The sequence below is a fragment of the Furipterus horrens genome, unplaced genomic scaffold, assembly GCF_987537825.1.
Source record: "Furipterus horrens unplaced genomic scaffold, mFurHor1.1.pri manual_scaffold_4, whole genome shotgun sequence".
Classification (NCBI taxonomy): domain Eukaryota; kingdom Metazoa; phylum Chordata; class Mammalia; order Chiroptera; family Furipteridae; genus Furipterus; species Furipterus horrens.
In genome coordinates this window covers 15779874-15797704 of record NW_028327174.1, presented here as the reverse complement: position 1 = coordinate 15797704, position 17831 = coordinate 15779874, and the positions used below count along the sequence as shown (strand labels likewise).

Below are 17831 nucleotides of genomic sequence, written 5' to 3'. Positions count from 1 at the left end.
CACCATTCATTTTAAGGTATACTGTATTTTATAAATCACTGAACAATACAAATTGCTCCAAATAGTTTATTATGACAAACTATTGATTATAAGATGCATCCTTCTTTCAGAGATGTTTAAAATATTAATAAAATATGCATTTTGAAAGAGATAAAATATGGTAGTAAAATGGAAATAAATATTTAGTATTATCACCCACACCTTTTAACATAATTCTCTCTTGCAATAAAGTTTCTATAATTTTATTATGTTTAGCACATAAGAATTTTATAGGATTTGTATCCATATAGTTGCATGTATATAACACATCATATGTAATATTATATTTGTTACATATAAAGTTAAACATATCCAGATGTTTAGTGCAGAAACAACAAAAAGAAATTGATTTTTGCCGGGACTGTGTTTATCTAGTAAATTTGTGAATAAAGAGTACAACTACAATCCCAAACTGATGACCTATAATATTGATATCAATTTTTATTTAACTTTTCAGGTTCACTTTTTATTCCTTTTAGTGCTTGCTATGATTGCTAAAGGAACAAAAGTATAAATTTGCTTGACATCAAATTACAAAGAGAAATAACTGGGCTTGTGGTTATTCTCAGTTTAGTTAGATGCCTTAATTCAAGTTAATGAGTGAAAAATTCACCTCAGCTCTAAACATTTAGGTTGAGAACAGAAATATTAGTAGGTGCAACTTATTAATTACCAATGGATATTAGCCAGTCAATAGACCTCGGCAATATCAAATCATCTTTCCCTCTTTGGATACTGCAAACAATCATTAGTCTCAATAATATTTATTACTTCCTCAAATTTATTTAAAATGATAGTATATGAAGTGACTGACTTTAAGTGAGCCTTAACTCTTTCTCATCCTACCAGTGAGAAACTAGAGACCAGAAATGTCGAGTGACTTACCCCTAGTCACACAACCAGTTAGAGGCAGAGCAGGGACCTAATTCCAAGTTTCCCTTTTCTGAGACACCTCACTTCCTGTGACACCATAAAAGAAATACCACTTAGAATCAGCCTCAGATATTGGTGCTTCAACTTATAAACACAAATTGACACTTTAAGAAAGCAAGAATTTTTTCCCCCCTGCAATTATTTATTTAACCAGGAAGATACTAAGAATGTGTGTGTGTGTGTGTGTGTGTGTGTGTAGAATATAACACTACAGGTAATGTGAGGAAAAGAAATAGTGTCTTCCAGTGCTTGGCACACAGAAAGAAATGAACACATATTTGTAAGAAGGAAACAACAGTGGTAAAAACATGGATTTGAGTCTCAGCTTTACCATTTGCTAATTATATGACTTTGGTCAACTTATATGTTCCTCTCTGAGACTTGGTTTCCATATCTGTAAATGTGAAGAATAAAAACTACTTAGTAGAATTATTGTGAGAATTAAGCTCACAGTAGGTGTCAAATATTCACTTCCAGCAAAGATGTGACATTTTCTCTCAAAGAGCTTATACTTATAAAGAAACAAAATATACCCATACCATAAACATACCAATCAATCAATCAATCAAAATATGGTGCAGTAGATCATTAAATGCCATACTCTGATTTTAAAAAGTAAAAGAAAGGGGAAAAAAAAGAACAGACTAGTTCTACCAGTAGTTTGCCTAGTAAAACAAATAATCTAATTAATGGTGAAAATGACTAAAGAAAAAAATTACTAGAAAACATGGGCGGCCAACATGTCTCCAGTTCTCATTTTCTTTACATCCCCTAATTATGATTTTGACTCGTAACTAGATTGTTGTTAACATAAGACTATATTCATTTAATATACTACACTAACCCACCAATGTAACTTTAGAAATCATTGTGAATTGCATATGTTTTCATTGTGGTAATGACACGTGGTTACCATTTCTGTTCTCTAAGAATCTGTGGCAAACTTTCTATCTGAGTAAATATCATTATAACCAACATCTCCATGCAACAAAGATATCCCTGCCCTGACCAAAACCAGCATATTTCAGAGATATTAACTAAATCAGAGTAAATCTTTTGGGCAGCATCTTGTTATGGGATTTGGCCTATATAAGTACTTGTAAGTTTTATTCTACATAAAATTTTTATACCTTCTTTGCACTTCACCAGAATCGTCATGTTATAGAAATTTTGATGTAGATGAAAATACTTTGAAGGTTATATAGGTCAATCCCAGGGCTTGGAAGGAATTAGAAGTGCCTTTAGAAATTAGAATTTTTCTCCCTATTATAAATTAATGTAGCCATGCACATAGGACCATCTGTAGCCACATAAGTTAAGAAAAGATAATGTTCTGGATGAGTTAAAAAAAAAATTGCTACAGATGGGAGCCTTGATCTCACATTCCAGTACAAAATGAGGAATACTTCAATCCTGCAATTTGGGATCCAGATAAGGGATGGAGAGAGAAGGAAAATATAGGCAAGAGGTCATCATTGTTCATACACAAAATCTGTTGAATTTAAGAATGTGATAGAGTGAGGTATATTTTGGTGTCTTAATAAAAAAAAATGGCAAGGATGATCAGTTTTATGAAGCTACCAACAAAACTTTAAAAATCACACTGAAAATGATTGTTATTTCTGGCTTCCATCATATAAATAGTAACCTCATAGATCTAGCAATACCTCAGAGTTTGACTTGTGTCTCTTTTTAGCTATTTTAATCTAGTTCAATATCTTTAAGTCCTTTCACCAGTGTCAGGAGGATACTCAAAATGTGTATGTGTTTAATTTTCTTGGCTGAAATACAAATTTCAAACATTGTATTATGGCATAATTTTACAGTTTAGGGACTTACAGTGAGGCTGGAATGTGACAAAAATAGAGCATTAATAAAGTAGATTGAGGAAACAGCCACAGAGAATATATACCTATGTGCATACATACACATTTTACTTGCAATTCTCCAAGACTTCCTACAAAATATTTAAAAGACGTATTTGAAATTTAGACTGCTTTCAGACAGTAGGTTTAGTAGAGCTGGTCAATGATTACCAATAGTCCAACTTGAGTACAGTTTTTCAAGCATTTAAATTTCTCCATATTATAGAGCGTGTTGCTATTTTGATGAGATGAAGATAATGTCTTGAGTTTCTTCCTTTTTATTGAACTTACTGGGATGACACAGGTGCACAGCTCCACAACACATCATCTGTACACTGTATTATTGTGTGTTCACCACCTCAAGTCAAGTCTCTTCCTAGTGTCTTGAGTTTCTGAGAGGCACATTTTTCAAATGGTGTTGTCTAGCCCTTTCCACAAAGGGTTGCTGATAGGCCAGTGACCTTTCACGTTGACTTTCCAGGTTAGGCTCAGCATCCTCTGCCACTACACAAAAAGACTTACATGACAATAGAAATTAGATATGCAGAAATCATCTTTGCCTAATGCCACGCGTTTCCTCAGGAAACTGAAGCCAATGTGATTCATGTGACAATGCAAACATATGTAATCCATCACTTGCTAACACCACAGCATGAGCCTATTTTCACAATGATTTTTAAGATGTGTTGATCAGTTTTCCTGGAAATTTATATCCAAACCAGCATTACTCACAGTAAGTAGTCACTGTAACATTTCCAAGTTAATTTGATAAAAACAGTCAATTAAGCTTAAACAAAATCAGGACTATTTAGCCAGTGAAGGAAATCAGTTTAAATTATATTTTACATTTACACTAAGGAACTTTTTCTAAAGAGTGCTTATTCCTGAGTTTTTGTTTTGTTTTGTTTTTAAATAAGGACAGACAAGTGTACTTTAAATCTTATATTTTTTAGTTACATATGTTCTTTACATGTTCTGTATGTTCTTTAGTCAGTGATCAAAATTTTGGGTCATAATTTTGATAATTACACTATTAAGCTACCATCCCCTTGTTCATATAACCCTTAACCATTTACTTCAAAGTTTAACATGTATATTTTTATGACTCATACCAAACCTGCTTCCTAAAAATTTCAAAACAGTACTTTAAAATGAAAAAAATCTGGTCTCACTCTCCTCCCCTGACAATTTAGAAAAATAAATAAAATTAGAAAGAAAAAGCATACTAGCTACAAAAATCATATGAAAAACCAACCAACAAAAAAACCCTTTGTGGCAGTTTTAAATATTTTTGCATAAAAACAGCCAAAAATTGTTAATGTACACTTATACTAATATGATAAGAAACGTGCTATTTGCAAAATCCAAAGATGTGTGTCCTCTCTGTGTACTGTCTCCACATATAGATAGATAGGCAGGGTGGGTACACCAGTGAAGGTCGAAAGAGAGGCTTTTTCTTTTATGGACCAATATTTTAAACTTCTAGTTCTTAATCTACTTTTCAATTTTTTTTCAGTACGCATACTCTAGATGAAAACTGATCTTAAGTTCCTCAAAATCTCACCTTCTAGACTTTCAAGTTGACAATGAGTAAAAATATCTTAGGCTAATTCCCAAGAGCCTCCACTCCCCAGGAAAACGAGAGTGTTAGCATATATAACTGCACGTATCTGATCTTTAACTGTCTGGAAGCTTCACTGAGACTTCAAACAAAGCCAATTGACGTCTCAGCTTAAATACTCTGACACTACACAGAGCTTGCCACTCCGAACCGAAAAACCCATACAGTGCTGCCACCTTCCTGGTCTTTTAAGGGTCAGTGGGAGGCTGCTAAACTAAGCGATGGTTCTTCGCGGTTAGGGAGGTGAAGCAGCAGCAGGAGGAAGAACCTGACATAGACGTGTGGGAGCTGCTGAAAAATGCGAATCCCAACGAGTACGAGAAGATCGCCTTCCAGTACGGCATCACCGATCTGCGCGGCATGCTCAAGCGGCTCAAGCGCATGCGCAGAGTGGAGAAGAAGAGCGCTGGTGAGTCCTCCCGGGGCGGGGGCGGTGACGGGGGCGGTGAAGGGGGCGGGGAAGGGGCGTGGCCGCGAGGACCTTTCCTGCGCTTGCGAGAGACCGAACCGTGAAACCCCTGCTGGTGATTCTCTATTTCCCCGGGTTTGGGGTGGGATTTGCAGGAGTTACGCTTCTTTTGGTTACCTTTGGCTTCAAGTGAAATAGTTCACTGCCCCGCACGGCACTGGATGCTGGTAGCAGACAAGCTACTGAAGGTTTAAGGTAACAGAAGAATGACATTAAAGTACCACCACATATGGCATATAATGGAATATTAAACATTCCCATTGTCACTAGTAATTTCTCAGTGACCCCTTTCTCCAGCCTCCACATTTCCCTCGCTTTCGAACTCTTGACTCTTTTTTCCTTATTTTACCATCATATTATTGCACCCATTTTGATGGGGCATGGGGGATTCACTTCTTACACCAAATGAAGTTATCAAAGTACTTTGTGAAATAGCTATGCTGGTCCCTGAGGACCTAAAGTGGATGCAGTTCGTTGTGGTTTTAAATGCCTTAAACACACACACACAGACAACTTTTAAGATGTTGACGTTGAAAAAAAAAAAGAAATACGTACATTTTAAATTGACTAATTAGCTCTTGAAAATCTCCTACACTTGGTCATTGGTTTTATGACACATCAGGTTAACATATCAATCCTAGTATTGCTTTTTGTTTGTTAATGTTCCAACAGAATTTTTAAAATCTCACCACCTCATTTTAAAAATCTGCCCTTTATTTCTAAACCTCCCTGTAAACTGGTTGAGAAATGAACTCAGAGAAATATAAAAGTGGTTTGTTTCTCGGCCATTTTCAGACTTCACTCTCTCAGACTCCTGAAGTTTTATTTCTGAGAGGTGTCAGAGACTGAGTCACAGACAGGTGAATTCTGGAGTGTAGAGCCAAACGACATCTCTTTCCCCAACACCAGTCTTTCTTATTCTTAACAGTTAGTTATGAATTTGGTGTCTGAAGGTATGCGATAGATACATTTTTTAAAGCTAGTGTCAAAATATGAGGACGTGAGCTTGTTTGAGCAGTAGTATAATAAAATTGGAATGATGGATACGGAAGCATGACAACTTTGTGAGGCATTCAACACTTGTAGGTGTTTTACAAACTGTCTAAATGAGAATTATTGTTTTTAAAATCAAAAAAACAATTTAAAAAGAAGTTAACTACCTTTGTTTTGGACCTTTCAAATGTAATATTTTAAAAAAACACTATGTTCTATGTTATTTAAAATATTTTGAAATCCTGAGTTCCTAACTCACTCTCTATATAAAGGGTGTTTTAAATGTGCCACTATTTGGGCAAGTATCCACTATACAAAAATAACTGATAAGCCTGTTTCAATTAGGCAAAGGCATTCAATTTAATCTTATGAGTCATTGAATTTACTCATAAATTCTATGATTAAAAAAGCTATCTGTGACATAGAAGACATACAAAGGTAATACCAGTAATCCTGACAGTAATTATGCTAGCAGGATAAATATGTTCTTCAAGTTTAATTTCATTTGAGTGTTTTATATTATATATTCTCTGAAGGCTTAGTGTAATAATTTTTAAAGCCTCTTCAATAATTCTTTTCTTGCATTTCTTCCAAAAGTGTGTATATCCTCTTTAAATTTTTTATCCTTTTGGTTGTACATAAATGAACACAGAATTCTAAAATATAAAGGATAATTTAGAATTCTATTTTTTTTCTCTGAATCTCATTTTTTCATTTTGTTTTAGGTTCTCATACATATATTAAGTATTTAAATTCATAGCATAAGTAAATGCATGTTAACATGGTTTTGCTGCTTCTCTCTACTAGCTTTTGCAAAAATTCTTGATCCTGCATATCAGATTGATAAAGGGGGCAAGGTACGGTTTGTTGTGGAACTGGCAGATCCAAAGTTGGAGGTGAAATGGTATAAAAATGGTCAAGAAATTCGACCCAGTACAAAGTAAGTGAGCCTTGCAAATAATCAGTGATACCTATATAAAGTCAAAGAGTAGTTTGACTTAATTTTCTATGAATAAAAGAACTTTTTAGTTAAACCTTTATATTGCAAAGTCATCTGTAGAGAGAGTAAAAACTTGTTTTGCAGTTTGGAACCATTAAAGTTATAGCACTATATGAATTAATCCTTGTTTTATATTTTAATTATATACAAACTATTTCAGGTGATTCTCAATTATAGTTTTATGCCACTATAGGTTATATGTAATTATTTCAGACGATTACCAAACTTCTCTCAATTTTTTAAAATACTATTCGATATACTAGCTGGAAGTCACACTATAATTAGATAACTTTTGTTTTTCCAGAGTAGCATCTAAAGCCTATGTTTTATTATTGCTTGGTTCTCTCCCAAATAAAGGAGACAGACTAATCCCTGATGTCTGATGGTATCGCTAGTCTATTATGAAACTGATTTGCAGAGATCCTTCTCAGCCTGAGAGATTTTCAACTGCAATATACTTATTTAAGTTAACAGGAGCCATGTGAACATTTATAAAAGACTTTAATCCTGAGAATCTGTCACTCTGTAGTATAATTAGATGACTTCCAATTTCTAAATGTGGTCATGCCTACAGAGTGACTTTGTGATGATAATGTTTGTACCTGATAAGAATCTCTTGAAGGTGGCCTGAATTTACCCAAAACATAATTTTACTTGGCTATCTTTATCTAGAAAATGTTCAGTGTTTTGTTCTTCAAGTCTTCAATTTGAGGATTTTCCAAATGAAATCTTTTTCTGTAGTCTATTATAATGCCCTAACATACTCATACATAATCCAAGTCACAGATAATTAAATTTTGCAGACTTTTGGCTTTTAGTTCTTTTTATTCCAGATACCCAAATTCTTTCTTAGTAATGGTAACTGTGATATAACACTACTTCTTAAGCTCATTTAAAAGAATATCACATTCTATAGAATTGCTGTCTATATTAATGATTAAGTTTATATTATTGCTTAAATTGTATAATCATTTATTTGTCCCCCCAAATCTCTCACTGGGCTAGGCAAGGAGTGGAATCAGTGAATCAATGAATAAGATCAAGTCTCTGTCCCTCTACAAAGTAGATAAATTGGTCATTTTTAGAAAATGAACAGAGTTGACAATCTCCCTAACAACCTCAGCCAACCCTATTTTCCAAAAATGGGTTAAAAACTAAATAGAAAATATGTGATTACTGATAGGTATTTGAAATAAAAACCTTATATAAAAGAAAATAATAACTGAAATTAAATATGTGTAAGTACGCATGTGAATTACACTATTATTGTAAAGATAAAAATTGGTTTCATGTTTGATGTTCATTAGACTATGCAAGACATGCTAACATAAATAACAGACCAAAACTATGTCTTTTAAGCATTACCAAATTATAAGCCAAATTTTCTGGCAATAAAGAAAAGAATGAAAATCTAGTTAATGGACTCTGTTTATCTTCCTCCTATTTCAAACAGATACATCTTTGAACATAAAGGATGTGAAAGAATCATGTTTATCAATAACTGTTCGCTAACAGATGATTCGGAGTATTATGTGACAGCTGGTGATGAGAAATGTTCCACTGAGCTCTTTGTGAGAGGTAAAGTGAACTCTCTTACTGTAGAGTCATCAACAGCTGATGGCTGTCCATCTCCCAGGGGCAATAATTAAGATGAAAGTAATGAGGTGAGCTCTTGGCTCCAGAGCAGATCTAGTAGCATCTCTAGAGATGGTTTAGTTTGGAGGCTCAACTGGCTCTGCACTGCACATTAAGACTGACAGCTAATGTGTATCCTAATTAATCTTCAGGTTTGTTGAAGACTAGAAAAGCCAAGGGAAGCAAAAAGATGGCTGAGTAAAACGGCCTGGAAGTTTTGACTCAAGCAAGCAGTATTTTACAATATAAGTGTTCTAGCTATAGCTTCTGAAACCCAGTGAAGTCTACAGAATAATCCTTGTCTCACACACTCAGCTGATCGCAAGTACATTTCTGTAGAAACCAGTTGCATATAACTAAAGGGGCCTCAGTGGTAGGCTCTGATAGCTCTAAACTGTCCTTTACTAAGGCATTGTGAAAAGAGCCAGAGGGTGTCAGTGAAGCCACACATTTTTTTGTGTGTGTGTGAACCCTTCTGATTAATACAACTCTGCGATCTCAATCATCCATCTACGAGAATAAAGAATATTAGCCTGAAATGTTCTCCTTCATCAGAAATGTCTACCACCTGGTATCATATTTGCCTGTCACCCAAATGGTGCTTGATACATTTTGTCTGCTCTCTAGAACAATAGTTTGTTTGATTTGAAAAGTTCTGAGAAAACTAGGAAAAGTTCCCCAGGGTTGTCAGCTATTTATTTTGCCCAGAAAGGTCAGGAAGACTCCACCTCCTATCTTCCACTGTCTAATCATAGCTCTGTGATCTGATGCATCCTTATTTTTGGTTTTTCATCTGAAAAGAAAGTTGGGGTTGTGAGGCAGGTTTTGGACATTTAATGATTCTGATTCTCTCTTTTTTCACACTAGAGCCTCCAATTTTGGTGACCAAACAGCTGGAAGATACAAATGCTTACTGTGGGGAGAAAGTGGAATTAGAATGTGAGGTGTCTGAAGATGATGCCAATGTAAAATGGTAAATAGCTTTTCTGAGGTCTGTTCATTTTTTAATAGACACACACAAAGAACACCTTCATAGTTTGGAGAACAGAAAGTTGGTTTTACAGGTATGAAAAGAATCTCAATCTCATTATTCTTAATACAAACGGTAATTAAAAGCATACTAAGATACTGGTTTTTTTTAAACCTAGGATACTGAAAAAGATCTGGAAATCTATATTGGTAAGGATGTAGGGAAGTAGGTACATACTAATAACAAATGCATGGCTCAAGGGTGACCAGGTCTGTTTAACCCCAAAACCTATATAGATGCTCTTCACCTCTATGCCACGCTTTCTCTCACTATACCATGCTGGCAACTTACATAGGAAAATATATATTTTTTCATTTTATTCTTAGTCATTTTATTGTTATAGTGCCTCAGAAAAATATTTTAGACCGAGAATCACCATTTACTTTAAAAAATAAAAACCAATTTTTTTTTGTTGTTGTTGTTGTTAATAGGAAGGGTTTTCACAAGTTCCCTTTGAGCCACTTCGGAATTAAAAACTAAAAGATTCAGAATCCTAAATCGAAATGCTTTGTTGAGAAATATAGTAAATTACACAGCTGGTATCTATAGTAATTGGTACAGAGTAGATTGTTCATTCTAATCTAGAATCATAGCTATCTTTAAAATGTATTAAATGTTATTCTCACCAGTGTACATCAAAACCCCAAATGGGTAATATCCACTCTTAGCATGTTCATCTGATTGATCTTCAGTGGAAAGAAGGGGGCTTATGTTCTTTTAATGTAGTTTTTCAGACAACATTTGTTATAATATTAAGTCAGTGATAGATTGATTTATAGGTTCTTTAATTCAGTAAATAGTTTTTGAGTGTCTGGTATGTGCCAGAAACTTTGCATGACACTGGGATATGGGGAAAATAAGACCAATAAGGTTCATTTCCTTAAGGGTCATTTATCAAAAGTTTTAAATAATCTGTTTTAACCCAGGTTTAAGAATGGTGAGGAGATCATCCCTGGTCCAAAATCAAGATACAAAGTTAAAGTTGAGGGCAAAAAACACGTTTTGGTCATAGAAGGGGCAACCAAGGCTGATACTGCAGAATATTCTGTCATGACAACAGGAGGACAATCATCTGCTAAACTGACTGTTGGCTGTAAGTAAGACTTCTTTGGATGTCTTCCATGTTCGTTTCCTCGTGTTGCACTTGTTAATTCAGTTTCAATCTATTTGATTTCTACTTGTGGCAATTTTAAATATGTAACATTAAATTCCATTCCAGTTGAGCGTCTATATCATATCAATCAGGGTCTCTGAAAAAAGAACCCATGGTTAAAAAATATTTTAATCCCCAAATCATATAAATAGATGATAAATATTTAAATATGATATCAAATCTTTATAGTATTTGTCTGAGTCATTGGTGAACTTGCCATCTATTTATTAAACAAATACTCAACATTCTGTGATCACATTAGGGTGAGAAATTACTCAACTAATAGGCCTCAATTGAGAACATTGTAAGAGCTAACTTGCTAATATGCTTCAGAGGCATGAGAGAACTAATGTATTTGCCCAAATGTCCACTATTTGTAGTCAGTTCTCAATGGCAGAGTCTTTCCCTTTCAGTTAACCAAGAAAATTAAAATAGCAAACATCACAAAAAAGATTGATAATACACACAGAAGTTCTGCTTCTTCACTTTCTTAGTTCAGTTATAATTTGTATGATCACTGAGTTATTCAGAAGTAATTTCAATACACTCCTATGTATCGTGGAATATGGGCCATTTTAGTTTAATATCAAAAAAGGTTATTTTTCCATTTGCAAACAATTTTTAGTAGTTTATTTTTATTGTATTTTTTTCATTACCATTTATCCCCCTCACATCCTCCTCTACCTCGACCTCCCCCTGCAATCACCATACTGTTGTCTGAATCCATGAGTTCTTTTCCTTTTCAAAACAGGTTTTTTAATCATAGGCAGATCCTTTTCTGATATTTGTGTCCATTTAAAGCAATTACATGATTCTATGCCTCTAATAGCATAAACAATAAAAAAATAAAGCAAGTACACTCTGTCTTGCTATAATGCAATGTATGTGGTTCTAAAAATCAACATGGTATCCAAAGTCATGCATTAAAAACCAAAGGACGAGTGGGGAAACTGAGGTTATGGGTACAACACTCAAAAATTTTGTCAGCAACACATAAAAAAAAAAAACCCACAATAAGAACCTAACAAAAACCATGAGCGCAGCTTTACACATGGTAAATGGTAAATAGTACAATGTATACGACACTTTACCTTTCAAAAGACCGGAAATTTGCTGATGGAAGTGGTGTCAGTAGTTTTGTAGCTCATGAGCTATTGCGAAGTGGTAGACAGAGGTTATCTGAAATTGGATGGATAGTGGTAATATCAGCCGTGCCCGAGCGTGACTCATCACATGCGTGAACTGAGGTAGCCGGTAGATGTTTGAGGAGTGAGTGCATGTGTGTGTTCTGCAGTCCTACGTGACTCAGTTCAGCTGGGTGCAGTTTTCTGGATTCACCCAATCTTTGTCATCAATAACACTGAATATGATCGAACATGAAATTTGTGTTTTGCTCCCGTTTGTTCCTTAGTATATCAATTGCATTGGAACGAAATCTCATTTTGAAAACAAGTGTTAATAGCAAAACGAACGGTACCATTGTGAAATGACAGCATCTTGGCCTTTCTAGATTGGGTTTGGCACTTACCACCATCTATTGTTTCTGTAGTGAAGCCTCTGAAGATATTGACACCTCTAACTGATCTGACCGAAAAACTTGGAAAAGAAGTCTGCTTGAAGTGTGAAATCTCTGAAAATGTAACAGGAAAATGGACTAAAAATGGGCTACCTGTTCAGGAGAGTGACCGTCTAAAGGTTGTACACAAAGGAAGGTAAGCAAGCTAGGAGATCCCTAAGTGAGAGCTGGTCCCCATTTCACTTTCTCTACTTACTAAATTACATATTTGGCTATGACGTTTGATGAGCAGTCATAGGGAAAGAATCTATTTCTGACTCATTGCTTTCAAATAGCAAGAGTGTGTGATTTCTCTGTTGTACATCGTGTCCTATCTGTAATTTTGGATCTGCACCTTACAGTATGGCGCTTTGTCTATTCAAAACCCACTGACCGATCTGACTGATTCTTTCCTATCTAAACATGAGATTAGAAGAAAGATACTGAATTCTAGTTGAGAACTGGTTGAATTGGATTAACTGTCCCTAATCAATAAGCGTCATGTGCCTCTCCACCATTTTTTTTGGAGGGGGGCATAATATCCTAGAATCTAGCAAAGATCTAGGGCTTGAGTTCTCAAATTTGGATCCATAGGTTCTAAAGAGATCATGAATGAACTTCAGGGGTTCTCATAAATCCTCCGAAATGTAAGCAAATTCTGTGTGTACAAAAATACTTGCTTTTCTCCAGTGAGAAGATCCATAGTGTCCATCAGATTTTCACTGGTTTATGACCTCAATAATGTTAAGAAGTATTAATCTAAGGTTTGGTATATAAACCAAAGTCAAGGTTCTTCTTAATAATTTCTTGAATCTTAAAGTATGACATTAATGAGATATTTTCTTTTAAACTTTTTAATGCCATGAGATTTTTTTAAAAAGAGAGAGAGAGTGAGACTCTTGTCTAATAAGTTGTATTTGTAGAGGTAATTCCATATAGCTTAAAATAAATATTTAATGTGGGCCAATAAATAGGATAATTAAGACTTCACATTATTCTCTCTTTCTCCAGGCTGCACTAAACAAGTTAATCCTCAGTTTGGGTCATATACAATCTAAATCTTTGAAATATGTTTTTCTTGTTGCCTTAGAATCCACAAATTAGTGATAGACAGTGCTCTCATTGAGGATGAGGGTGAATATGTATTCACACCAGATGACTACTCTGTTACTTTGTCTGCCAAAGTTCATGTTATCGGTGAGTAGATAAAACAAATCTTTTCAGAGCCCTGTTCTTTTATTTTTGTTTTAGCTTACCTTGGAATTGTAACATATTCAAAACTATGTGATGTTTAAATGAAAAATATGTAACTGTTACTAATCCTAATCATAATAGTTGATACTTAAGAGATCTTACAATGAAGTAGTTTTGCAAGGTGCCAAGTACCGTCTACATTAATTAACTGCTCCTACATTTTTTTTCTAGATAAAATGTTGGTTACTACCAATGTTTAGCACTAGCCATGTACTAACCCAGATGTTCACATAGGAATGACTGACTGGTAACAAAGCCCATGTTTAATATTCCAGATCCTCCTAAAATCAACCTGGATGGTCTTGATGCTGACAATACAGTGACAGTAATTGCAGGAAACAAGCTTCGTCTTGAGATTCCCATAAGTGGAGAACCTCCTCCTAAAGTCATTTGGAGCAGAGCAGATAAGGTTTGTTATACACACACACACACACACACACACACACACACACACTCTACCCACCCCACTTCCTGCCTTCCATTTGTCAGATAAAAGAAGAAGGCAAAAAAAAGTACAGGGATACAACAACAATTTAATTATCTTGACAAAGAAAGATCACTGATTTTTAGGCAAATCTAATAACCATTCACTTACTTTCCATAGTTTTGACTACCTACTATGTGACCAAGCATGTTTTTATGTGCAGTGAACAACATTCCATCCTTCATTCTAAAGAATGTCAGGGAATGGGGTAGGAGAGAGAGATAATGAATTATTAAAAAATAGGTGGACATAATTATTTTGCATAGTATTATATAAGTGCTGTGAAGATAAAAGATAGGCTACTATGAAACTCCCAGTCACAATGGAGGCATAGGTAGACATAACTCACCTCCTTGTGCAACCATGGAAAGAATTACAACCATTCTCAAAAACAAATAACAACCACAACCATCAGGAAATCAAGCTGTATGGAAGTCTGACAACCAAGGATTTAAAGAAGCCACACTCATCCAGACTGGTAAGAGGAGCCAAGTTGCAGAGATGGGGTGGGAGAGGCAGTGTAACTCAGATAAGGGGTGGCAGTAGTGGTTGTAGAACAGAAGGTCCCACATCCACAAGTGGTAGATAAAAATCAGGAGGGTTACCCTGTTACCCTGGCTGGTTTGGCTCAGTGGATTGAGCGTCGGCCTGCGAGCTAAGTGTCGCTGGTTCGATCTTCCAGTCAGGGCACATCAGAGAAGGAAAACTCTGATTCCAAAAAACCTCCGCTGCCTTGCGGCATACCTCTTCAGGGGAAAGGCTAAGGGAGTAAACCCCGACAGAAAATCCGGAGCCGGAGTCCCTAAGGCGGTTTGACGTTGTAGTCAACACCGGCAACTCCTGCGGCGCACCTGAAGCCAAGCTGTATTGACTCCGTCTTTCCCTTGGACCCTTCAGCTGCGAAGAGAGGGGGCGTCTGCTGCATGGGCAACAGCAGACCCTCCATATCACCCTGCCCAGGCTCTGTAGCTTCATCACAAGATGTCGATTCAACACGGGAGGAGACAGATACCGTGTCACTCTCGAGTCGGACTGCACAGCCATTCTCGGCGGTGCAGATAGACTCTTAAGAAGCTACACCATCGTCTCTCGAGACGGACGGCTGCCGATGACGACCCTAGGAGCGAGTGATCCCAGTCCCAGGCTAGACTATACAGCCCAGGGTCTCAGCACCAGGAAGATAAACACCCATTACCTCTGGCTGTAAAAACCAGTGGGGGGTGGGTGGCAGAAGAAACTGCCAGATTTTTGCCACTGAAAGGGCATGCATGGTCTTAGAACATATACAAACCCCAGTGCAGCAACTGGAAGGGTGCCAGGTACATACAGGAAGTGGGTGAAGTGACTGGAAATAGGGCGAGTGCCAGGCAAATGCCAGAAGTCAAGCGGCAGCATTGTCCCCTCTCTGAGCCCCCCACCACACACAGAGCCACAAAGCAGTGAAGCAGGTGGCACTGCCATGGCAATTACCGAAGGCTCCACCCCACACAATTTACATGTGCCTTTGCTACATAGGCCACGCTACTAAGACAGAATAAAAGCAGCTCTACCTAATGCACAGAAACAAGCCCAGGGAAGCTGCCAAATTGAGGAAGCAAAGAAATAGGGTCCAAATGAAAGAACAGAACAAAACCCCAGAAAAAGAACTAAATGAAGAGTTCTACCAAATATTTAATAAAGAAATAATAACAATTCTACACAAACTCTTCCAGAAAATAGGAGAAGAGAGAATAGGAATATTTCTCAAATCACTCTTAAAAGCCAGTATTACGCTCATAGCAAAATCAGAAAAATACATTATAAGAAGAGAAAACTACAAACTATTATCACTCGTGAACATAGATTAAAAATTCTAAACAAAATTTAGCAAATCAAGTGCAATAACATATAAAAGTGATAATACATTATGACAAAGTAAAGTTTATTTCAAAAATGCAAAGTTTGGTTTAACATTTGAAAATCAATTAATATGATTTACCGTATAAATAAACTAATATCTCAACAGATACAAAAACATTTGGCGAAATTCAACATCCTTTCCTAATATCTCTCAGCAAACTAGGAATTGAAAGGAACTTCCTCAACATAATAAAAGACATCCGTGAAAATCCTACAACTATCATCCTACTTAATGCTGAAGATTGACTGCTTTTCTCCTAAGATCAGGAACAAAAGAGAGACATCCACTTACACTACCTCTCTTCAACACTGTATTGGAGATTCTAGTCAGGACAGCCAGGCAGGAGAAAGAAATAAGAGGCATCCATATTGGAAAGAAGAAGTGGAATTGTATATATTTTCATTTGACATAATTATAGATGTAAAAAGTCCAATGTAACATACAAACTTCCACTAGAACAAATGCTCAAAGTACCCTTATTTGTAATTTCCAAAAGCGGAAAACAATGCAACTATCTATCAACAGGTGAATAAATAAACACGTTGTAGAATATTCACACAATGGAATACTAGTCAGCAATAAAAAAGAATGAATATCAAAATAATTATGCAAAGAGGAGGAAGCTAGACCAAAAACAGAAAGTATTTTTTATTTTTTTATTTATTTATTTTTAATGTGTTTTATTGATTATAATATTATATTTGTCCCAATTTCCCTTCCCTCTGCTCCCCTCCACCTTGTGGTCCCCCTCCCTCCAGTTGTCCCCCCCTTTTAGACCATGTCCATTAGTTGTGCATATAGTTCTTCTCAACCTCTGTCTATTCCATTCCCTCCTACCATGATCCTTAATTCCTATATCATCTCCCTCCCTCTCCCCGTTCCCCCTCCCTGTTGACCTCCCCCCAATATGTTCCCCGTACCTATAGTTCTTTTTCCACTCTCGTTGCCTGTTTAGTTCGCCTTTGTTTCAATTCCCTAGCTTCTGTTGTTGTTTCTTGTGATGCAGTTTTCATTTTAGATTTCATAGTTTTGATCCTCCTTCTTCTAAACCAGTCCCTTTAACATCTCATATAACAGTGGTTTGGATCTAATGAACTCCTTCAGTTTTACTTTGTCCTGGAAACACTTTCTCTGCCCTTCTATTCTGAATGACAGCTTCGCTGGATAGAGTATTCGTGGTTGTAGGCTTTGGATTTTCATTACTTTGAATATTTCTTGCCAGTCCCTTCTTGCCTGCTTTTTAAAAAACTGTCAATGCCTAGTGCTGACAAGAATATGAAGAATATGAAACAATTAAACTCATATATCCACCAATGGACAGAATACAAAATGATATGTCCACTTTGGAAAATAGTCTGGTAGTTTTTTATGAAGTTAAATATGCACTTACCATACAACTCTACAATACCATTTCTATGTATTTACCCCAAACAAATGAAGATTTATGTCCACACACAAACCTGTACATGAATGTTTATAGCAGCTTTATTTATAATTGTCAAAACATGCAAACAACCAAAAGTCCAGTTGTACAAATATACAGTTTGTAAATACATAAACCAACTGCATATGAACCATGCAACAGAATACTACTCAACAGTAAAAAGGAATGTACTAGTAATACATGCAGCAACATGGATGAATCTAAGGAGCATCATGCTAAGTGAAAGAAGACAGATTCAAAAGGCGACACACTGTTTGATTCCATTTACATGGATTTCTGAAGAAGGGACAACCACAGCGACAGATAACAGACCAGTGATTGCCAAGGAGCAGGGCACGGGGCGGGTGTGTGAGGAACATGGAGACACTGTTGGAGGTGATGGAAATAATCTGCATCTTGATTGTGGTGATGGTTATACAATCACATAAATTTGTCAAAAATCATAGAACTACATAT

The 17831-nt window shown here is 36.0% G+C and overlaps 1 protein-coding gene across 15 annotated transcripts in view; it reads left to right on the top strand.

Moving 5' to 3' along the window:
• MYBPC1 (myosin binding protein C1) overlaps nucleotides 1-17831 on the top strand; it is a 79988-nt gene that overhangs the window by 35006 nt on the left and 27151 nt on the right. For all 15 annotated transcript variants that reach the window (XM_090272632.1, XM_090272629.1, XM_090272623.1 and 12 more), the window contains 8 exons: nucleotides 4698-4867; nucleotides 6728-6860; nucleotides 8374-8498; nucleotides 9423-9528; nucleotides 10512-10678; nucleotides 12288-12450; nucleotides 13384-13490; nucleotides 13823-13956. In XM_090272632.1, the coding sequence (XP_090128758.1) occupies nucleotides 4698-4867; nucleotides 6728-6860; nucleotides 8374-8498; nucleotides 9423-9528; nucleotides 10512-10678; nucleotides 12288-12450; nucleotides 13384-13490; nucleotides 13823-13956 (1105 nt within the window). The remainder of the gene's footprint in view (nucleotides 1-4697; nucleotides 4868-6727; nucleotides 6861-8373; nucleotides 8499-9422; nucleotides 9529-10511; nucleotides 10679-12287; nucleotides 12451-13383; nucleotides 13491-13822; nucleotides 13957-17831) is intronic.